Source organism: Macaca mulatta, chromosome 2 (assembly GCF_049350105.2).
Source record: "Macaca mulatta isolate MMU2019108-1 chromosome 2, T2T-MMU8v2.0, whole genome shotgun sequence".
Lineage (NCBI taxonomy): Eukaryota > Metazoa > Chordata > Mammalia > Primates > Cercopithecidae > Macaca > Macaca mulatta.
The window spans coordinates 117,060,991-117,084,650 of record NC_133407.1 but is presented as its reverse complement, the minus strand read 5'-3'; the positions used below and the strand labels follow the sequence as shown (position 1 = coordinate 117,084,650).

At 45.5% G+C, this 23,660-nt stretch overlaps 1 protein-coding gene across 5 annotated transcripts in view; it reads right to left on the bottom strand.

Moving 5' to 3' along the window:
• CACNA1D (calcium voltage-gated channel subunit alpha1 D) overlaps window positions 1-19,105 on the bottom strand; it is a 327,158-nt gene extending 308,053 nt beyond the window's left edge. For 3 of the 5 annotated variants that reach the window (XM_028844248.2, XM_028844250.2, XM_028844244.2), the window contains exons 1-3: window positions 18,128-18,720; window positions 15,931-16,240; window positions 11,685-11,790 (exon numbers count right to left, since the gene is read on the bottom strand). In XM_028844248.2, coding sequence (XP_028700081.1) covers window positions 11,685-11,790; window positions 15,931-16,240; window positions 18,128-18,194 — 483 coding nt within the window. In that variant the 5' untranslated portion in view covers window positions 18,195-18,720. Of the gene's footprint in view, window positions 1-11,684; window positions 11,791-15,930; window positions 16,241-18,127; window positions 18,721-18,936 lie in introns of those variants that run through there. The other 2 variants (XM_028844237.2, XM_028844249.2) reach the window with 2 other exon arrangements.
• Between the last annotated feature and the right edge of the window lie 4,555 nt (window positions 19,106-23,660).

The window sequence follows — 23,660 nt, the reverse complement described above, 5'->3', positions numbered from 1 at the left end:
TTCACCATTAATTTATATTTCAATAATTCAGAATTTGTGTAAGCCCAAAGAGAAGTACAATTTTGCATTATCGTGAAAAAAGGACCAAGGGGCTAATTACTGACATAAAAGGGCAGCATTTTACCCATTTAAGCTGCTTTCACACCGTTTAAAAGCAGTCATTTAAATATAAACAGTGTTTCATTATACCCTGTTGTTATCTATTTACTGAAGAATATTCAAGGATTTCTTTTTAAAAATATTGGTCATTTATTTAAATTACATTCGAGTAAAATAATAAAACCACATATCTTTAAAGATGGTTTTACGGGGGCAGGGGAAGATGTTCTTTGCATAAATTCCGGTATTCCTTTGTATTTTGAGTTAAACCAAGTTAGCACAAAGAGGGAATGTGTCTAATGAGACTATATTTTACAAGTAATAAATGCTTTAAACAGTACTTTATGAATGATTAAATAATGGCTATGTTAAACTACTCTTTTTTCATCTTCCCAGCTTTCATCCTATACTAATTCATATACTAAAAAAGCAGCATTTTTATAGAAATGAGACATGCTTTCGTTTTCCTTATACCACAGTTTAATGTCGTGTCCTGACCTTTGAAAACCATGAATGCAGGGACCATCTGCTTGCATAGCATTTCTGACCCCAACAAAAGCACGGCGAAGACGTGGCTCATTGAACCCCAACAATGTACCTTACACAAGGACCTGCACTGGAGATTCCTCCTTGGATGTGCTTCCTAGAAAGTGCCGTTGTGAATGAGTGCCGCTGCTTCCCTTTGTCGAAAGGATAAAAACCTTGTGTGTCAGGATGCGCTCTTTTTTGCCACTGCTGCTGGGAAACCTCAAGGCCAACTCCACGTCCAGGTGTCAGCAATCAGTTCCCCTCGAGCACCTTGGCAAGCAGACTTTGCTTCCATTCCCAATTGCCCCACTTTTCATCAAATTCCATTTTCTAAACCACCTCAGAGATTTCAGAAATAAGAAGGGCACAAACCCTAAACACCATAATAATAGCGAGAGTTTACTGTGTGTGAAAATAAAACAGATAATAAGAACACGGGACATCAGAAACATACCAGATTGGACATTTTTCTTCCCCAACTAACAGGGACATAAAGGCAGTATTTGTCATGAAACCAGACTGTAGCGAGCAAACATTCCAAAACGAAGATTCGGTTTTGTGTTAGGAACTTACTTACCTATTAGCTACCTGGAATGAATATTTCACTCAAAAGAAACAACAGTATCTAAGCACCTGGCACTGAAAGCAAGGGAGAGAAGAATAAGTTTTGGTGCCTTTTATCTGGTCACTGGTGCAAAACAGATTCCAAAAAATCTAGGGCTCAGGTTTGCGGACTTTCTGCTCTAACCGGATGCTCTAGATGCTACTAATATCCCAGAGAGAGGCCAGACCCAACCCCCAAGACTTCCTTTGTACAGCCTAAGATACAGAACACATGAGGTCACTCTGCAGAGTGAAGTGACTGCTGAGGCAGTGAGATGTGGTGTGAGGTAAAAGAGCACAGGCTTAGTGAAGAACGATGTGGCAATAAGCATGGATATTAAAAACACACATACCCTCCAACCTGGAGAGCTTACTTCTGAGTTGTCATCCCAGACTAATGTTTTCTTGCATGCAGAAAGAAGCACACAAAAGGATATTCAAGGCAGCATGATTTGAAAGAGTAAAAATTTTGGAATTACCCTAAATGTTCATCACAAAGAAAACAATTAAATAAACTGTGGTACATTCATACATGGAATATTTTACATGAACTGCGAAGTTGTTAGATCTCTGCATACAGATATGGGAAGATCTGTAAGGTCTATTGAGTGGGAAAAAGGAAGCCATAGAATGCATGTTCCCACTTATGTTAAATTTAAAATACACAAACTGTATTTATGTTTCAAAATGCACAGGTGACACATACACACACATACATACACGCTATGAAAAACAATTCTATGAAAAACAATTTGGAACGGTCACACAGAACTATCATTGTAATTTGAAGGAGGTGGGTAGGTAAAGGGGTTTGTTACTTTATCTTTATTTTTGTTTTGTTTTGTTTTGTTTTTTGTGTTTTTTTTTTTTTTTTTTGAGACGGAGTTTTGCTCTTGTTGCCCAGGCTGGAGTGCAATGGCGCAATCTCGGCTCACTGCAACCTCTGCCTCCCGGGTTCAAGCGATTCTCCCGCCTCAGCCTCCCGAGTAGCTGGGATTACAGGCGCGTGCCACCACGCCTGGCTGATTTTTGTATTTTTAGTAGAGATGGGGCTTCACCATGTTGGCCAGGCTGGTCTCAAACTCCCGCCTCAGGTGATCTGCCCACCTTGGCCTCCCAAAGTGCTGGGATTACAGGCGTGAGCCACCGCACCCGGCCATCTGTATTGTTTTAATTATTTGAAACAATGTATTTATGTGTTACTTGTATTCATGTGTCAATTTTGAGTGATGATTTATAGTAAGAATGCAAACTATGAAAACAAATCTAGCTGTTCCCCGACCTCACATTGTAGGGTTTCCTTCACGACAAGGCGCGGGGGCCGCAGCAGCAGGCTGGAGGCAGAAACACAGGGCTGCAGTGCTCTGCACAGGAGGTCTCCATCAATATTTGTTGAATAAAGGTGCCTCAATTTCCTTCCTCATAAACATGTGCCTTTATAGCTCTAAAAAAGTATCTGTGAGTCTATGTTATGCAGGAATCCCCAATGGAGACAGGAACAGGAGTCAGAGTCAGCCCTCACAAGATGAGCACGGCAGGGAAAGGGAAGGAGAAAGAGCATGAGCCTCTCGCCTGGCCCCTTTGAATCCCCAGGCAAAGCTAACCTAGGCCACCTCTTCCTGTCTTCCCTGGCTGGGCTCCTGCAGGGCCAGCCAAGGCCAGGCCCCCACCACACTCCCTGAGCAGTCTGCACCTGCCTCCCCACCCTCCCTTGGGTCAGCCCGATTCCCTCCAGCCTCACCTCGCGTTCACGCATTCAGCAATTTCAACAGATGTCCTGTGACTTCTAAAACTACCACTCACCTAACAGGGAGGAAGGAAAAAATTAGCAAACATAACTGCTTTGAAGTTCTGGAGAACAAAGTCATTTTCCCCAGCCAGGGCAGTGTCTGGGGCCCTGCTTAATTAAAGCCACCAGAGGAAGGCTTCATCCTGCAAGGTCTGTGTCAACAATGTCCACCTCCACCTTTCCCCCAGCTCACACACCCGTGAGCATGAGCTCTCTCTCACTCTCTCAAACACACACACAAACACACACAAACACACACACACACACACGGGGGAGGGGGTGTGGAGCTGACTGATGAGTTCAGGCAGTTCCTCCTTCATCCCATCTTCAGCTGTTCTGTTTCTTCCTCCTTACCACCCATTTCCGGCTTTGCCTGCCCAGCCAAACACCCTTACAGCCCACAGGAACCCCAGCTGGGAGAATACCAATCTCATTTCAATTAAAAAAGGAAGACCCCTCCACCACTCTCCTTATTTCCATCACACGAGCAGACAGGACTTGGGGACCACATCCTATAGCTGCATGGTGGGGACGCTAACATCTACTCCTGGATCAACCGCTAACCGGCCCTCCACCCCTACTGGGGCAGGGACACCCGCCGACACCCCTCCCTTCTGCACATCTGTCCACTCAACAGTAACAGTGCACATGGTCCCTCCCCGTACACCCCACCTCCAGAATTCTAGAACCTCTTCCATTCCTGTAGGAACTTTCTTTGGTGAGAAGCTGTTGGGGTCTGTTGGGGAGTGTCCCCACCACCACTGGTATTTAACAAGACCCAAGTGTCTCTACTGCTGGGCATGCTGCCCCCTGTATTGGGTACTTTTCACATTTGTCAGACAGTTACAAAGTAAACAAACACCGATAAGGAAGGTTAAAAAAAGAAAACTACCCACCAATCTGCTATAGAGGTCTCTGTTTCTGATGCAATCATTGTTAAAATACTGAACTTAAGCTGAGATTAAGAAAGAAATGCATTGCTCTCACTTGTAAGCGGGAGCTAAATGGTAAGAACTTACGAACACACAGAGGGAAACAACAGACACTGGGTCTACTTGAGTGGGAGCGGGGAGGTGGGAGAAGGGAGAGGAACAGAAAAGATAACTATTGGGTAGTGAGCTTAATACCTGGGTGATGAAATAACATGTATGACAAACCTGTGTGACGTGTTTACCTATGTAACAAACCTTCACATGTACCCCCGAACCTAAAATAAATGCTAAAAACAAAAAAAGAAATGCGGAAGGGAGAGCATCAGGATAAATAGCTAATGCATGCAGGGCTTAATACCTAGGTGATGGGTTGACAGGTGCAGCAAACCACCGTGGCACGCATTTACCTATGTAACAAACCTGTACGTCCTGCACATATATCCCGGAACTTAAAGTAAATTAAAAAAAACAAAGAAAGAAAGAAAGAAATGCATGTCCCCACATGCCCTCCTCAAAATAAGCTGAGGAAGATGTACACATAGGCAACATGTAAGGCGGATCTACTAGAGGTCAGTCAGAGTCTAGCTCAGAAACCCAAGGCTGAGGGGAGGGACAGAATCCTTGTGACATCTTTTCAGACCCCTTTCCAGCTGTGTCTGATGGCATTTCTACCCAGTGGACTCTTGGGTTAACTGAGTTTATACACTGCACATACATACGCACTGTTTTTTTCAGCTAAGCCAGTTTGAATGAGTTGTATTCCCCCAATCTGTAACCCAAAGAGTTCTGGCTGATACCCTAATATACCCAAATATCCTCAACCTAAGGTAGTCTCACTAGTGAAGGGTCTAGATGGGGAGGTTCATTGTATAAGGTATGACTATAAAACAATGATATTCACATTGTAAAAAACAATGAGCAAGGACCGCCACTGGAATTATTCTTAAGGAATTTTAACAGTAAAAAACCTAAATTCTTCTTTTTTTCTTTATTTTTGAGACAGAGTCTCACTCTGTCACCCAGGCTAGAGTACAGTAACACAATCACAGCTTACTGCAATCTTGACCTCCCAGGCACAAGCAATCCCACCACCTTAGCTTCCTGAGTAGCTGGGACCACATATGCATGCCACCACACCCAGCTAATTTTTTTTTTTTTTTGCAGGGGGAGACATGGAATCTCACTATGTTGCCCAGTCTAGTCTTGAACTCCTGGCCTCCAGCAATCCTCCCTGCTAAGCCTCCCAAAGTGCTGGGATTACAGGTGTGAGCTACCATACCCAGTCACAAATCTCAATTAAGAGTTGTATTTTATTTTGGAAAAGCCGTAAATACTCAATCAAGTAATGCCTTTGTCAAAATGATGTAAGGCTTAACAAAAGAGATATAATTATTTGTATAGCACATAGACTGTTTCACATTGTATCATTAGGAAACCAGCTTTGGGTAAAGTTTTACTACACAAGTCCAACTACTCTGATCATTTTGAGGCTGCCTCTCCTTCTACCATTATTATTGTTTTTTGTTGTTGTTGTTGTTGTTTTGTTTTTGAGATGGAGTCTTGCTCTGTCACCCAGGCTAGAATGCGGTGGCTCAGTCATAGTCCCCTACAGTCTCAAACTCCTGGGCTTAACCAAGACTCCTGCCTCAGCCTCCCACATAGCTGGGACTACAGGCACACACCACTATGACTGGCTCAATCAATTTTTATGTGAAAGGTGATAGTTACACAACCATCCAAATAGAATCATCTGCAATGTGGCTAATGTACAACATCGAACACAGAAGCCAGGTTTATAACTTACAGATTTAAAGAGTATCAAGTACTTGTCTTTCTTCTTTCTTTAATAAAGAGTTAAATTTGCCAAGAAAGAAAGATATAATCCTAAAATTAAAGACGAACTCTGCCAGGTGTTTCCTGGGATGTCATTACTAATGGACAAAAAGTCAGCCTCTCAGGCAAACATTAATCATTAGCCAATTGTTGATAATTAACTAATGATCTACAAGAATATACCATGGAGCCCTTGTATGGTCATTCATTTATTTATTCACTCATTTGACGTGCATTTCCTGATGTGCTTCCTGTGTGCCAGGCACAGGATTAAGTTCACAAGACTGTACACCCAAATCAGACTGCAGTCTCAGCCTCTAGGAACTCATATTCTAGTTTCATTCAAAGTCACTCAGCTAATCAGCCAAAAAGTCAGGCTGTCAGACCCCACAGCCCATGAGCAGACCATCACACTCCATGCCACTTCCCATAACAATTATAAACTGGGGGAATGGGGCTGGTGTCTGTACAGGAGAGTTGGACTGGGCACAGGGGTGTCCAGAGGGAAAGCAAGTACTCAGACGTAGGCAGGCAGGGAGTGGACAAGGATCAGAGAAGGCTGAAGGGAAGAAGCAGCCTATGAGCTGTCTGAGAAGAACAGACAGAACCTAGGCCTACAGAAATAAGAAAGTTCAATTCCAACAGGATGACAACCAAGCAAAGACGCAGTCTTGATGTTATACAGACCTAACCTCCACCATATAGGCTAAGCCCAAGGAGCCAGGTTACGAAATTGTGTTTCAGGTATTATGGTTCACACCACTAAGTGCAAAAGCCATGAGATGCTGAACTACGTGACCATGCAGATACAACAGACTTGATTTTTAAGACCAGTTAACACTACACTCAGATCTCAGCCATGGAGGAAAGAAAGCAATCAAAGTAGATTGTCCCACAGCATTCCTGGCCACTGTAAGGCATCTGGTCCCACAGGCAAGCATCCACAGCCCAGCACTGCTTCTCAGACAGGTCCCACCACTCTTGCTACTCTGAGCCCTGGAACCAGAGCACAAAATCTCCTAGACTGCTCTGCTGTGAAAGCCGGCACTGTGGGTTCTTTCAACCAGAGGTGCACAAGAAGGGCCACAGACCCTAAGCTTTCAGGAATAACATGTACACCTTCCCACTCATTCCCAGCGAGGGACCTGCAAGAAATCCACAGAGGGACCTGCCACCCAAGAAAATGTGAAACATGGCTCAGAGGAAGGAATGATGGAGGTGCTTCTCCTGGGAGAGCCATTCATTTGGTGCACATCAGCAATACTTATTTACTGAACATCTACTGTATACCCCTACCACTGCATCAGACATGGTTGAGGATTCAGAAAGCTTCACTATTAACTGTATTCTGAAGATGCTCGAGAGGATAAAGATGTGCATATAAATAACAAAAAATATAGGGTATTTTATGCGCAAAATGACACAAAAAAGGTTCAGATTCTTTGGATCAGTTTCAGGAAAGGCCTCATGGAAGAAACGTAATCTGAGATTATTTTTGAGCAGCTGTAAGGAGAGTGACAGTAAAGAATGGATGGTAGAGGCTGGGCGCGGTGACTCACACCTGTAATCCTAGCACTTTGGGAGGCCAAGGTGGGTAAATCACTGGAGTCCAGGAGTTTGAGATCAGCCTGGGCAACATGGTGAAACCCAATCTCTACAAAAAATACAAAAATTAGTCAGGTGTGGTGGCATTTGCCCACAGTCCCAGCTACTCAGGTGGTTGAGATAGGAGGATTGTTTGAGTCCCAGAGAAAAAGGTTGCAGTGAGCCAAGATCGTGCCACTGCACCCCAGTGAGCCAAGATCGCACCACTGCACTCCAGCCTGGGCAACCCCTGTCTCAAAAAAATAAAAGAAAGGGCAGTATGAAAGAAGAGATGTTTCAGATGGAGAAGCCAGGGGGTGGACAAGTAGGGGAAGGAAGAATGTTTAGGAACGTTTGTGGACAAATGGATGGGGCTGTAAAGGAGAGGAGTGGAGACAAAACCCAACAAAGCTGAACCAGACCAAGCTGGACCTGGCCACACGCTGGACTTTCCCCCTTGGGCAATGGGTAGCCACTGAGGCCTCAGGATCACTTCTCTAGCAAAAGTCACTTGACAGTGGAATTTGCAGGCCTTTATAGGCAAAATGTCAACAGGCTCAAAACCCAACCTCAATGAGACGAGAAGACGAGCAGGAAAAGGGTCACAGACAGTGAAACTTTTGGTTCAGTTTAAAAAGCACCTGGTGGCCAGGCGCCATGGCTCACACCTGTCATCCCAGCACTTTGGGAGGCCAAGGCGGGCAGATCACGAGGTCAGGAGATCGAGACCATCTTCACTAATATGGTGAAACCCCGTCTCTACTAAAAATTAGCCAGCGTGGTGGAGCACACCTGTAATCCCAGCTACTCAGGAGGATGAGGCAGGAGAAAGGCATGAACCCCAGAGGCAGAGCTTGCAGTGAGCCGAGATTGTGCCACTGCACTCCAGTCTGGGTGACAGAGCCTCAAAAAAAAAATAAATAAATAAATAAAAATAAATAAAAAGCACCTGGTACATCAGGCACTTTGCTAGATAAGGGGATAGAGAGGCATGGGCCATGGGCCTTGGCCTCCAGGCACTTAGTGCTGGTTTAGAGATGGTTTAGAGGTAAGGGCAGCCATCAGTAGAGATCAAGGAAGGTCTGACTTGGCAGATGAAGATCCCCATTCAGGACATTTTTAATTTCAAGCAGTTCCACATTCCAGAGAAGTAAGAGGTGACATCGGGAGGAAGAGTACCAGGAGCAGATTACACAGACTCGAAACTGTTCAGCCATGTCAGTTTGCTTATAAGAAATTGAATGACATGAAATAAAGCATTTTTCTTCACAGCAAAGTATGATATTGTAATCATCCCCACTCTGACACTTGATACAGAGGCATTCCCCTCCTCTGTGCTAAAAAAATAAAATAAAATCAATGGTATTTGCTTTCAGTAAATGGAACTGAGAAAATACTGCTACTGACTAAACTAGGAGGGATATTACTGTGGGAACTGAGTTGCACCGTTTCCATGACTCCAGCCTCCACTAGTCCCTGCAAGTCCATAAACGAAAGCTGCATAGAAACTTGAGTGTTTATACTTAAAAAAATAATAATAATAAAGATCAAAAACTATCCCTGGGAAAACTTTTCCCCCCCATGGTAGTCTCCAAATCCCAAAACTAGCTAAGTTACATACCATCCAGAACAAAGACGCACTGGATCAATGGGGATGGCCACATTTCTTACCCAACAAAAGTCATAATTTTACTTGGTAACCGGTAACAGGCAGAAACCCCACACATAAAGCTGGCCCTGAATCTCACTCTAACACTCAACATGCACCTTTCCCATGGAGCTATCAGGCAAAGAAGACCAGTAGCTTCCAGAGACATGCAGCCTTGCAACTCATTTCAGCGTCTGCTCTTTGATTTTACCATTCACATTAAATGAAAGGTATTTACTACAGATGAAAAATAAGCTTCGTTCAGCTGCCTCTAAACCAATCCCAAAAATAGAGCAATCACTCTGGTACAAATTGGGTCAAATGTATTAAAAAAAAGAAAAAAAAAAACCCAGCTCCCTCATGGGAGGACCAACATGGCATGGGACCTTGCTTAGAGTCAGAAGGAAATCCACAAAGATCTTCCTTCCCACAGTGGGAAAGGAAGTATTTAAAGAGTCAAGCAGAGTATAAACTCATCTGGGCATGTGACCATCCAAGTGAAAGCAAGACACAAAGTTGAATGCCGTGAGTTTCAGAATATTATGTGAAGAGGCCAAAGAAATATACTTTGGCTTTTAGAAAGGCCCGCCAAATTAACACACTGCCAAATCCCTCTAAAAAAAAAAAAAAAAAAAAAAAAGTCCAATGCTCAAGAATTGTCAAGAAAGGATCCACTGGAGAGGGGGTGCAAAAGGGAGAGATTAATCCATTTCCTGTATTTTATTTCCTCACTTCTTAGCTGAGAAATCCAAATGGTCTCACAGCGCTTATATCAGTGCCCTGAATTTCCCTGGGAAAAATTCAGAATATTAATTGGCTTACACATGCAGCTACATTAATTATTCCATTGATCTGAATTAATCTGCCTTTCTGAAAGGTATTTATTTTCTAAGTTTGTTTAATCATGTTCTCTTGAGCTACAAAAAGCAACAATCTGGGTCACCATCCATGTCGTTAAATTTGGTAACAAGGCTAACACCATCTGTGGCCTAGACTACGATGATCTATCTCCATTGATGGGAGGCTTTCCACCACTTCTGCTTGTCCTTTAAAACAACCATCTAAAGTCACATGTCTACAAACAAATCAAAAGCTACGTAAAATGTCCAGAGTTACGCAGACGATCTCTGGCATTGTCCAAATATATACTACCAGTGTTTATGTGGTTATCCAACTCCCATTTATAATTGTATTTGCAGCATCAATTCCCAAAATTTTTAGAAAATTCTCTAGATATCAAACTACTAAAGCCCACATACAAATAGACATCACATTACATCTGAAATGTGCCACAACATTTTAAATGTAACATGAAATCCTGTACATAAATCGTTAAGGCTTATTCACAAGAGCATAATTTCACTATCTCCAGAAGCCAGCAGAGCTCTCCCACACAAGGGAGAGCCTAGTGTGTTTGCCTTTACAACACTCGCTCAGTTAGGAACATCCAGCCCTGCTAAAATAGAGCTTCAACATGAGAAGCCAAAAACAAACGGAACCAGCTAAGAGAAGAGAAGAAAAACAATTGAGTTTCCTGTTATCCGACATGGGCTCCCCTTCATCTCCCATTCTGCACAGCTTCTGATTGCAAAGAATCAATCCTTGCAAGAAGGATGCTGCAGCACCAGAAAAATCCTGAAATGGCTTCTGAATCATCAAAGAAAGATTGCAGAATGTCAGAGGTAAAAACGATCCTAGCAATCTTCTTACCCAATCCTCCTAATTGCCAGGTGGCTGCACGGCAATGCAGAAAGGTATGAGAAATGATCCCAAATACAGCTAGTTGACAGGTGAGTGGGACAAGATCTTAGTCCCAGTCTAGTACTCGTTAGTGCTTTTTTAAAAACTATATCAACCTTTCCCAAAGGAAGTTCCATGGATCACTGGTTCCATGATGTTAAACTCTTTTGCAAAAAAAAAATGTTTAAAGAATTCATGACTGATTACTTTTAGGGACTAGCTGATTTAAACAAAAGGAAACCTGTTTTTTAACTGCAGAACTTCCCAAAGCTTTTACTAAGCTAACGTGCACTACAAATCTTTAAGAAGGCAGCAAAGTATATGGAAGCATCCTGATTTTTTTAACCATACAATCATTTTCTCTTGGGGCATTTCATAGGATGTGGAGTAGAAACTTTAATATTATATCATGTATTCAATAATATCATGTATTGTTCTCCAAATTATGCTCTATGTAGATGTATTAGTTTTGTTATATTCCACTTCTCTAAAAACAGCTCATGTACAAAGTCTACGATAATTCTCTACTTACCAGAACAACTGACCAAAGTACCCACCATTCCCAAGAACACTAGATTTAAAAAAAAGAAGAAAAAGAAAAAGAAAAAAGCTAACATTATCAGGAAAAGAATGGTAGCAAAAACTTATGTGGAGAGAACAGTTATTTTAAAATCTGCTACAAATCTCTTCCATAAAATTCCGTATCTATGAAAGATTCATGACTTTAAATACTTTCATTCAGTATAAATTTGAGAACACAGTTTAAAACAAACAAACAAACAAACAAAAAACCACTGTTGCAAAGCTCCAAGAAACACGACATGCATGGCTGTAAACTTCAACTACCCAGAAGGCCAGCTGCTAGTTTAAGTAGAGAACCAAATGATAGCCATATACCAGGACCAGCAGGAACTCTAAGGACACTTACCAAGTTATGATTTGTTGAATTAGAATCATCTTCAGGGAATGGGATGTAAATAGCTAAGGCCACACAATTGGCAAAAATAGCCAATAATATAAATATGTCAAATGGTCTGAAAAAATGTGTTAAGGTATATATGTGTTATGGAAACATAAACCATGTCCCTCATCACACTCCCAATCACACCACTTTCTAAGCACCTTTAAAATGAAAATGATATACACAAATCCTATTTCGGCTGACTGCTGTGACTGCTAGGTTTTCGGCAGAAGTAATCATTGGTGGTCATCTCACAGTGGAGCCTCCTATCAAATGACCTCTCCGTGTCCTTTTCTTCTGTTGCAAGGATCATGTTACACTCATTCTTCTCCTGCACACTGTATGCTAAAACCTAAAAGTACATCCAATTAGGGCACTGTGTGAACCAGGTTTCTGCTTCTTACAGGTTTAAAAGCAACAAGAGCCTTACTAAGTTCCCGGCTGTGGCAGACACAGAGAAATCATGGGATAAATGTCTTCCGCAGATCCTAGCCTCCATGTGTTACAGCCATTTTCTCAGGGGCTATTTATTTTTGGCAGGGTTGGCCTAAATCGCCTGTCTGGATTGGGCCAGGCCAAGCCACCAGGACCTTCTCCATTCTACCTGTGACTTTCTCATGGCATATTCCAATACCTCAGATGTGATCAGCAGTGAGCCAGGCTTCAGCTCCCGCCTCTGCTTTCTCTGCTAGAGGAATCGATGGCTATAACTGTTTCAGATTAGAGCTGGACTGGAGCTTAGTTTATCATATGCTGTTACTGTGCTCAATTTGTAAACAAATTAAATTAAAAAGCCGTAAGAAATCAGCCCCAGACACATTCAAAGTAGGCTTTAACATTTCTCAATCTTGGTGGTCTGTCTGGAAGAATCACTTTGAGATCAGCCTTCAAGAGATACTTGCCTAAACATTCTGGTGTTATTAAGAGACACTGTCAAAACTGGCAATACAAAATTTGACATCTGCCAAAATGACTGTTTTTCTTCTTTGGGTTTTCAGCCTTTCCAAATGCAAGGTTTCGTGAGCACCAGCCTCACCTGCAATGCCTGGGTGTGATTTTACCACAGTGCTTCGCCTATACACTCACCCACAAGAAGCAAGGCCACGGTTTAACTAAGTACTTCAAGGTACTTAAAACTGGAGGATACAAACAGACTATTCTCCATTCACCCTGACATACTTCTGGGAAATCCAAAAATGCCACAGGAAACAAATGCTCTTTACCTCTCTACAAATATCTTTTTTTTTTTTTTTATTTGAGATGGGGTCTCATTGTCACCAAGGCTGGAGTGCACCGGCACAATCTCAGCTTGCTGAAACCTCCGCCTCCCAGGCTCAAGCCATCCTCCCACCTCAGCCTCCCAAGTAACTGGAACTACAGGCATGTGCCACCATGCTGGATTTTTTTTTTTTTTTTTTAGTAGAGACAGGGGTTTTGCCATGTTGCCCAGGCTGGTCTCGAACTCCTGGACTCAAGCAATCTGCTTACTCCTGGACTCCAGCAATCTGCTCACCTCTGCCTCCCAAAGTGTTGGAATGACAGGCGTGAGCCACCATGCCCGGCCTCTGGAGAGATCTTGAGTTTCATAAAACCTTCATCTTCGAAGAGCTTTCATAACTCATCAAAAAAAGGCAATGAATAACATTATTCCCTGACTAATTTTGATGGGTTCATTTTTTTAAGCCAGTCAGCTTTAATTCACATTGTTTCTCTTAACTCATCTAATATTATAAAATCTTTTTCACCCAGGGATCCAACTTTCAGACAGACCACCGTAAGACTTCAGAATTCCCTTTCCATTTTTCCTTTTCGCAGGTCCCCACTGAAATCTAAAGTCAAGGGCCCCAATGTTGTTCTCTATAGAAACACAATAGTCTCTTCCCTCCCTCTTTCTTCCATTCTTCCTTTTCAATTTCCCAATACCTAAGTAATAGGTATTCTTCCTTTTCAATTTCCCATTACCCAAATGATAAACCAGCACATCTGAGAAATACTAACACTGTTTAGGGAGACTAAATATAAGTTGTATTTTTTTCTTTATGCTGGTCCAGTTTTAGTCTCTAGGTGCAAGTGGATACCATCTCACCGCCATCAGATATTCACAAGTGAAGCAGAACAAAGCAATAGAGAAATAGATGGGTCTGATCCCAACAATTCCTTCTGATAAGGAGAACATCCCTCACTCCTCCAGGGGGCAGGACACTCTGTCATGCCTGTGTGTAAAAACAAACCACCCTTGCTCTCCCACTGGGACGGGGCCTGACAGAGCCGCCCTGGATGGAAAGGATTCCTATAGCCTGCTCCCTGAATTAGAAGGAAACTATCATTTAAAAAAAAAATATATATATATATATATATATATCACTTAAGGATCTATCTATTTTACAAACTGTCCCATTTGTAAACAGACTCTCCCTGAATTGGCAGCCACATCCCCTAATTCCTGTACACATGTGTCTGGCAACTGGGAAAGGGAGACAGCAGTGTGATCCAGGAATTCACTCTGTATGCAAAAATTGCTATGTACACATTACTGTGCACAAAGAGAAACAGCATTAGGCCTCCCACCTACTCCATACAAAAGTGGTGACCCCACAAAGAGGTCTCTGCTTCCTCAGAGTCATGTCAAGACAATCCGAGGAGGAGAAGATATTCCTGGCAAGGTACAGCCATTGTCATGACTCTAGCAATGCCACTGGCCCACATGCTGGCTTACCGAGCTCCCTCCTCGTTCTCAGACTAGAGAACTTCAAGAGAAAATGCACACACACAACCCCAGTTATGTGAGAGACACCATAACTCACTTTAGAGAAGGGACATCTGTTGCAAAATGAAAAAGCACACGAGAACCCCTCAAATCCTACCCTAGCATTTGACTACTCTCTCCAGAATCTTTCTAGACAGTTACCTCATTTTAACTCCTGCCCATTAGCAGAGAAAATAGCCAACTAAAGACAGAGGGCATGCAAATAGCTGCCGAGCTGGATCCTCAAATTATAAGGGGATTTCAGCTCCACTTTCTAGATGGCTGCCAACATGCTCCCCTTTTGGCGTGGCCCCTGCATCCTTCTAGGCCTGGTGGTGGGAATTCCTATATTGACACCCCTTCCTGTAGTTACGAACTGCTCTAAGGCCCCTGTAAGTTCCAAACACACTTCTGGGGAAAGGAAATACTTTATTTTACCCAGACCAATGAATCATCTGCCTAATTAAAAAGCCATTTGCTCAGAAAGAAGGCCTCAGTCAACCTTCTCTAAAGAGTGGCAGTAACTGGAGGTTGGCCTCCAGATTTAGGGAAGGGGTTAAGCAGGCTGAAGCACAATCGTTTTCCAAGATCTGGGACATGATAGCCATTCTGGGGCATTTGGAGTTCAATTTTAAAAATACAAAGGAGACACCCAGAAATGTAACTCCAGTCCAAGGACATAGACAGAATTTTTTATAAAGACAGCAACTGCAAATTCCTCCACTGAGAGGGCTGTTCTATAACTCATAAGGGCTCAGGAGGAAGAGGCACACACGAACCTCTCCCTTCACTGGCTCCCTCACGCTCATGCTCCAAATGTTTCTTTGGAACTTGTCAAAAGGAAATTCCAGGAAGTTATAGCATTGATCAGAAAAAAAAAATCAAAAGTAATCTCTCCCTAGGAAGCATGTGCTCATATCTGTAGCTACCTGAATAATTAGAATCACCAAATGTCAGACTAGAAGCAACCTTAGCATTAACTGTAGTTGCAGAAGCAAATTTCAAACATCAGAATGAGAAGATTCTACTAAAGGTCAAAAATGTATTCCCTTCAAGTAGAGTCTCATACAGTTTTTTTTTCTAATGTGTATACCTTGTTTGCAATAGGTTCAATGCATGCTATTGCCCAAAACAACACTGAATTTAAAACTAACCATCTAATGTCCAATGACCAAAAGTTGGTTTCACATTTTAATTATCTACCACTGCGAAGTTTCAGGCTGTCACTCCCTCCCCCCACTGCTACTACTATACACACACCCAGACAGTGGGCTAAATATACCCATACAGCCACCCCTCTGCAACCCGAGGAGACAGGAAGGTATATACAATGAAACCCCTTATATACAACTTCTGTTACTCGCATTCCACACTGCTACAGCTTTGTGTCACTTCAGAAAGCAAATCCTTTTAAAAAACAGATGGTAAAAGAGAAAATGAGAAAGACTTCCCCCAAAAAAAGGATACTTCCATTCCACTATACTAATGCAGGCTCTTCGGATGGGGTTATTGAGTGATAAACAGAAAAGGGCGCGGGCAGGTCGGCTGTTGGACGAGTTACCCTGTTTTTTGCTCTTGGCGTATTGCTGACGTTTTCTTTGGGAGAGAGATCCTACAGGTCGGGGTGCAGAGGTGCTCATAGTTTGGGCAGCCTTGGCCTGTCTAGCAGCATCGATTGCAGCTTGCCAAGACAGGACAGTTTGCTTGGAGCTATTCGGCTGAGAAGTTGGTCCTTCACCAGAAAGAGGGAGTCTGGTGCCTCTTGCATAGTTTGCCTCTGGGGAGAAGGAGAAAAACAAAGATTTTTTTTTAAATGAGGATCCAATGTGTAGGAGAAAAAAAAAAAAAATCAAAGGTTGTCTCCCATCAATAACAGGGAAATTATTCATTCCTATATTTCCATTTTGAATCTCTTGTCCTATTTTTCACAAGCTGGGGTTTAGTCAGCTAGAGAGGCAAGAAAAGTCCACGAGCTCTGGTCTCAGTGTCAATCACACAGGATCACTGCTGCATCACACCCAGTGGGGTTAGTTCTCCTTCACATCATGTCTTCACAAAGGGTCTTTTAGTGCATTTCTTCTGACAAAACTGAGGTCATTCCCGCATTTAATCCACATCTCTGATTTGTAAAACCCATCTATGTCTAATGAGTTAACAGATACATACAACAGCTTTTCACTAACGTAACTACCACATTCACCAAGAAAAAAAAAAGGCAGTACCAATAATTCAATAGTCTTAATCATTTTCAGAGTGTTACTCCAACATCTTTCCACAGCCACAAATGCATTTTTCTTTTTCAGTACGGAAAAGAAATCTTCCATAGGCACCCAGGCAATACCAAAAACCCCATAACAAATATCTAGATTATGCACTGACACTTCCTGCAAATGAAAATTCATGATGCTTGGGACTCATTTCCTCCACAGGCTTCCGAAAACAGAAAACATCTTTAGGGCTTTTTTGCATTTTAAATTGCAGCAGCATCAGCCAAGCCAGCATCCAGAGAGACAGACAAGGCAGTCAGCCTGCACCTCTACACCTAGGATAGACTGACTAGATTATGCCAGGGGCCTCCAGGCCTAAGAGGGAATTATCTCCGTGTAGGTTGGCATCCAGGTGTACACAAGGCAGAAACCCAAGGAGGCTCCCTATGCGAAGCCCCCGCCAGCTTTGGGTCAGGCCACCTCCCAGGCAGATCTCCCAGGCACCTGCCGCCTTCCGCCACAGTCTCCTCACTGAAGCAGAAGTCAAAGTGAGAGAGATGGCAGAAAGGTAGAGGGATGGGCGTTTGTAAAGCCAATTATTGCTAAGTAAAGAGTCAAAGCAAGCATGGGTCTGAAAGCCTGAGAAGGGGCCAAAGCGGGCGAGCAGCGGGCAATCGGAACGGGGATTGTCAAGCTTCTCCCCAGGGGGGTTGGGGGGCACTGGCGGTCTCCAAAGGGGAGGGCTGGCCAAGAGCTGCTCCATCCTCCCTCGACCCAGCTCGGCCGGCGTGGAAGCTGCACGTGGTGCCCGGGCCAGAGCTGGGGAGGGGAGCCCCACAGCGGCAGCGGCTCCCCGGGCATTGCTAGGTTACCGACGTGTGCACAGCCGGCGACGGGAGCGGGAACGCACGCTCCACCCGAGCCCCTTCCCCCGACACCGAGGCCGGGCCTCCCCCGCGAGGGGAGGGATGTGCTTCACCCACCGGCACGGAGGGCGAAACCGGGCAATCCTAGAATTTTCCGGATGCCACCAGGGACCTTCTTCCTAGTCAACGAGGGGGCGGGGGAGGAGTGGAAGGCGAGAAGAGGCTGGCAAGGGGGCTCCGGCTGAAGACTTGCGGCCCCCCTGCCATCGCTCGGGGGCGTTGAAGGAAAGTTGAGCCCGAGGACACTGTACCCGAATCACCCCGACTCGCTGCCCCTCCGGCTGCACCGCGCTCCACACACTCCACGGCCGCCCCCACCCCACAAATGCAGAATTAACTCTGACATTCAGGGCCTGGAGGGGAGCGCGGAGTGGCTGTCACGCATGTCCCCTCTCTGTGTAGACGACACCGAGCTGGCAGCACCCTCTCCAACCCCTTCAACCCACCCAGCGCCGCGGGGAAGGGGGAGGGGGCTGGAGGACTATGACAGGATCGGATTTGGCAGCGGGTGCCCGGGCTCTGGCTGCTCACCGTTCGCGTGGTCCGCTTGCTGCTGCCGTTGATGCTGCATTTTTTTCATCATCATCATCATCATCATCCACGAACATTTATTGAGCGACTACTGTGTGCAGGGCACTGTGCTGGGCTTTGGGGCGGGGGCGGAATGGGGAAGGGGATCACCAATAGGTAGGAGCCGCGGTCCCTGCCCTTATTCTTGCTTCAGCAGGGGGTGGGGAGGGACGGGGACAAATAACAGAAAATAAGGATAATTGATTTAAAAAAAAAAACCGCTCGCCGCCCAAGCTCTTTTTCAAAAATGGAGCAAAATAAACTTTTTAAAAAAATAAAATCCGATGTATATATTATCTTAATAATATATACATGTAATTTTTTGCTGCAAAGGAGAACTGGCTTGTCCCCTCCTCTAGCGGAGAGACGCCGCGGTGATGCCGGCCCGGCCGCCGGGGCCGCTCGGCGCGCCCCCCATGCCCGCCCGTCCGCCCGCCCCCCCGCCGCGGTGCCCGGTGCCCGCCGCCGCCGCCCGCGCCGCCGCTGGCTCGGGACCGCGGGCAGCCGGAGCTCACATCCGGGGACGGAGGCGCTCGCCCGCCCGCTCGCTCCGCGCCCGCCGCGCCGCGCCGCACGCCGGCTTCGCCCTGGCGACGCTGCGCGCCCGCCGCCGTCCCCCGCCCCCCGCCCGCCCCGAGCCGCCCACGGCCCGCGCCGCGCCCCGGCGGGTCGGCAGCCCGGCGTGTGGTTCTGCCCGGCACCGCCTGCGCGCTCGGGGTGGCCGCCGCGTGGGACTCGGGGTGCCGCCACCCCGGCCTGGTCCGGCTGACCTGCGGGCTCCAAAGGGTTAAGCGCGCTCCAGCCGCGGGCTGCCCGGTTAACCCCCTCCGCGCCGCACGGTGCGCTCTCCCCTCGGGACCCGGAGGAGGCGGGCGGCGCCAGTGGCTCGCGAGGCGCTAGGGTGCGGATGAACCGCTCCTCCCCGCGCATTTCTGGGCTGGGGGAAAAGCTCGGGCTCCAGCGCCCGCCCTGAATCCGCGCCGGCCTCCCTCTGAGCACACCTGGAGGAGGCCCCGCCCCCTGGGAGCACAGGTGCTAGCGGGCGGTAGGGGCTGCGGTCTCCGAGCGCACCCTCGTCACGGCTCGGTCGGGCTCCCTGGCTGCTCCGGAGCGGGGCAGGCGCCCCCTCCTTTCCTCGGGCCCTTTCTGGAATCGGGGGGATGGGGTAGCCCGGCTCTGTAGAGAGCACTCACTGCCCCAGGTAACTGCCTGCGGCTGGAACCGCGAATCCAGGGCGCCCCCCATCTTCTCCGCTGCCCTGCGCCTGTCCTGGCGTCGCGGAGGGCAGCGGGGATGGGGGGCAATATCTCCCCCCACCCCAACCCGCCCCCATGTGTGTTTGGAGGCAGGTACAGGAAAGTCAAAGCCAAGGTCTTTCAAACCGCTTGTGTTGCTGAAGGAAATAGACGGTGCTGCTGAAACTTGCCTCCAGTCTGGGGAGCTGAAGGGAATAGTTTGTTTTTTGATACCTTCGCTGGCTCGGATTTAGGGTGGGGGAGGTTTGCAAACGGCAGCTCCTGTCTAGAGGGGAAATACTTTATCTAGTGGATGACTGATATTTTTCATTTAGCTTTGTGCTGGGTGTTAGGAGAAGGGTGTCTGCTTTGTTACTTCACAGGATTCGATTTATTTGCTTTTGTTCCGATCTGCATGTTCCTACGGCGTTTTAGAACGTTTCAGAACAGTGACTTTAAAGCAAAAATAAAGTAAAAACTCAGCGTGAATTAAGAAAAATAAGTGTTTATGGGAAGGTGCTCCTTACCCAGAGGACACACTAGTCATCCTCAATTGTTGGGGGGCACCTGGGCAGAGAGACTGGGGACCAGATAGAAGACTCTCCAGGGGCCTTCCTGAGGGGGTGTCTGGTCCGTGAGGTGAAAACAACCAGGCTCTTGTCCTTTTTTGTGCTTTGTTTTTGGAGACTGGCGAGGGGAGAAATCGCCCTATGGTCTAATAACAATATAAAGCTGGCCTGGGCCACCTCTCCTATGGCTGCTTCTGATCCAAAATCTTAAGGGATAGAAGACGGTTCCCTCCAAAGAAACTGCCCATCCAAGGAGCATGTATGAAATTCACAAGTACATATGTCACTTTCAGAAGTCTTAGTCTAAAGCCTTGCCTCTTGAGGCCTTTTCTACAAAATCCCATGAGCAAGTTTGTTTTATGATACCTTCACTGGCTCAGATTTAGGGTGGGGGAGATTTGCAAAGAGCAGCTCCTGTCTAGAGGGAAAAATACTGTATGTAGTGGATGACTGAGCCGAACCGTATTTGCTCATGGTTCAGTTCAGTGCAGCCAGCATTCATAAGGCACCAGTTAAGACTAAGGGTCTGGTCTAGATGTCAGGACAAATCTGTGGCACAGTTCCTTCCTCAAGGACAATCTAATGACAGAAGAAAAGTGTGTATGTTTTTTTTTTTTTTTTTTTTTTTTTTTGAGACAGAGTCTTGCTCACTCTGTTGTCCATGCTAGAATGCAGTGATGCAATCTCGGCTCACTGTAACCTCCGCCTCTTGAGTTCAAGAGAGATTCTCCTGCCTCAGCCTCCTGAGTAGCTGGGACTACAGGCATGCGCCACCACTCTCGGCTAATCTTCGTATTTTTAGTAGAGACGGGGTTTCACCATGTTGGCCAGGCTGGTATTGAACTCCTGACCTCAGGTGATATGCCTGTCTCGGCCTCCCAAAGTGCTGGGATTACAGCCGTGAGCCACTGCACGCCTGGCTGTGTATACTTCTTTCATGCCATGCAAACGTAACAGCTATAACAAGTATGAAAAAGCACTATACAAGCATCAGACAGATTAATTGTAACTGAGGGAACTGAGACGTTTTCACAGAAGAGAGGGCATTTGAACTGATTCTTAGAAACTGTCCGGGAGAAAGAGGGATGAATAGGTGGCATACAGGGAATTTTAGGGCAGTGAAGCTATTCTTTATGATACTGCCATGATGGATATAGGACATTATGCATTTGTCAAAAACCCATTGAACTGTACACCACAAAGCATAAACCCTAATGCAAACTATAGACTTTTGTTAATAGTAGTACCACAATATTGGTTCATCAATTATAACACTGGGGTGTACCAGTGTTATAACTGTGTATATCGTGTAGCCCACCAGTGCAAGATGTTAATAGGAGAAACTGTTGGGGGAGGGAATATATGGGAATTCTGTCCTTGCTGCAAAATTTTTCTGTAAACCTAAAACTGCTCTTAAAAAAATAAAGTCTATTAAAAACAGGTGACTACTTTTACAGGGCATACATGATGTATGAGGAATGAGCTTTGGGGGTAAGAGCAAAGGCACAGGGGAGATGACCAGGAGCACAGTGTGGTTGAGGTGAAGACCACCTGGGCTAGAGGAGGAGGAGGCTGGAAAGGCCAACCCAGATCTGTGGAGGAAGGCTGGCTGGCTAAGAAGAGGAGATTCAATTTCTTGGCAGTGAGAGCCAGTGAAGGTGTTTTAGCTCAAAAGTGACATGATTAAATTGTGGTTTGGGTCTCCAGGTTTTATGCGTTAGATCTTAACAAATTTATAGTATTGCAGGAGGGTGTTGGGTTTTTTAATTATTTTTAGAAACAGGGTCTCACTGTGTTGCCCAGATTGGAGTGCAGTGGTGTGATCATAGTTAACTGTAACCTGCAAGCCCTGGCTTCAAGCAGTTCTCCTGCCTCAGCCTCCCAGCGTGCTGGGATTATGGGCATGAGCCACTGCTCAGCCTTGAATTGGCGTTTCTGACATTCCATCCCAGTTTCTGAATGAGTCCCATCTTGGCGATGTCTCCAGCAAGCCTTTTTTTTGTTTTTTTTTTTTTTGAGGGCCTTGATTCAGCACAGCTCTGGATGCATTGGCCCACTGGGTAATTTAAATATTTCTATCCCCATGATAATGCAAACTACTGAATAAATAAATAATAAGATTTTTTAAAGGCTTCCTGTGTGCCGGTTTCTAGGGTAGGCACTTTATATGTACTAACTCATTTAATTCTCATAACAAGCCTGTGAGGTACTATAAAACCCTCATTTTGGCCAGGCACAGTGGCTCATACTTATAATCCCAGCACTTTGGGAGGCCAAGGCAGGCTCGAGTCCATGAATTTGAGACCAGCCTGGCCAACATGGTGAAACCCGTCTCTACTAAAATTACAAAAATTAGCCAGGGGTGGTGGCATGTGCCTTAAGTCCCAGCTACTTGGGTGACTGAGGCAGGAGAATCGCTTGAACCTGGGAGGCAGAGGTTGCAGTGAGCAAGATCGTAAACTGCACTCCAGCTTGGGCAATAGAGCAAGACTCTTAAAAAAAAAAAAAAAAAAAAAAACTTATTTTACCGACAACAAAACCAAGGCACTGAGGAGTTAAGTAGCTTGCCCAAAACCACACACAATTACTTAGTGGCTGAGCCAACAAGACATGAGGAAAGGTTAAAACAAAAGATTTCAGCTCTAAGTCAGCTACATGTGCTACAACCCAATTAATGCTGCTAACACACTATTGTGGGGTCTTAATCTCCATGACCTTATTTATAAAGCACTCCCACTTGAAGGCACTGAGCTGGCATGCCAGACATGGTTACCTGCGTGCACTGCATTTCAAAATACCTTGCTGATGGCCCAATCCAGAACCTCACCATCTCACACCCCAGGTCATGCACAAGATGCCCATTCTCCATTTTTCCTTCCACAAATAATCCATCTTGTTCAAAACACACCATGTCCCTTCCCTAACCAAAATATGTTTGCTTCCTCCTTCCTTCCACATTCAACCTAAACTCCTCTGACTAGCGTTCAACCTTATCATCTCGCACCATTCACTTTCAACTGTGGTCTGCAGTCTCCTCATTAGACTGTGAACATGCTGTGCTCATTTCTGACTCTCTGCTTTGGTTCCTGTTTATTTGCTGACCTGGAATCCCTACCTTGCTGACTTGCTGACCTCTCACTAACCCCTCTCCATTGAACAAGCCTCAGTCAAGTCTCTGCCTCCTCCAGAGGCCTTCTCTGATCGCTCCTGCTGCTATGGACACTGGTGTGCCCCCACCCCTACCTCCCCTTCCCTAAAGGCCTGCAGCACCTGGCTTTCCCTTTGATGACATACATTCTTGTGTCTTGTGTGATTGCTTCTTGGCTATAAATCCTGTCTCTCCAACCGCAGTGTGGGTCCTTAAGCAAGGATCACCTCCTTAACCCCCTCCCCCCGCTGCTAAGTGTTATGCTCACAGTGGGCACTAAATACTCTGATTAATCTGCACAGGATCATAAAAGCCCATATAGATCACCAGAAATTGTCAGCTGAAATTTACAAAAATCCCATAAAGTTTATGGTAGCACACTTGGCCCTGAGATGGTAAAAATATAAAACAGAGGGACAATCGGGTCTTTGGCACACCAGGAATTCTAATTAAGGAAGATAAACAGATCCCGAAGGGTATATGCAGAACATATCCTTAAACAAACTGAGAAGTTGGGTTTGAATGAGTTCCTCCATCCACAG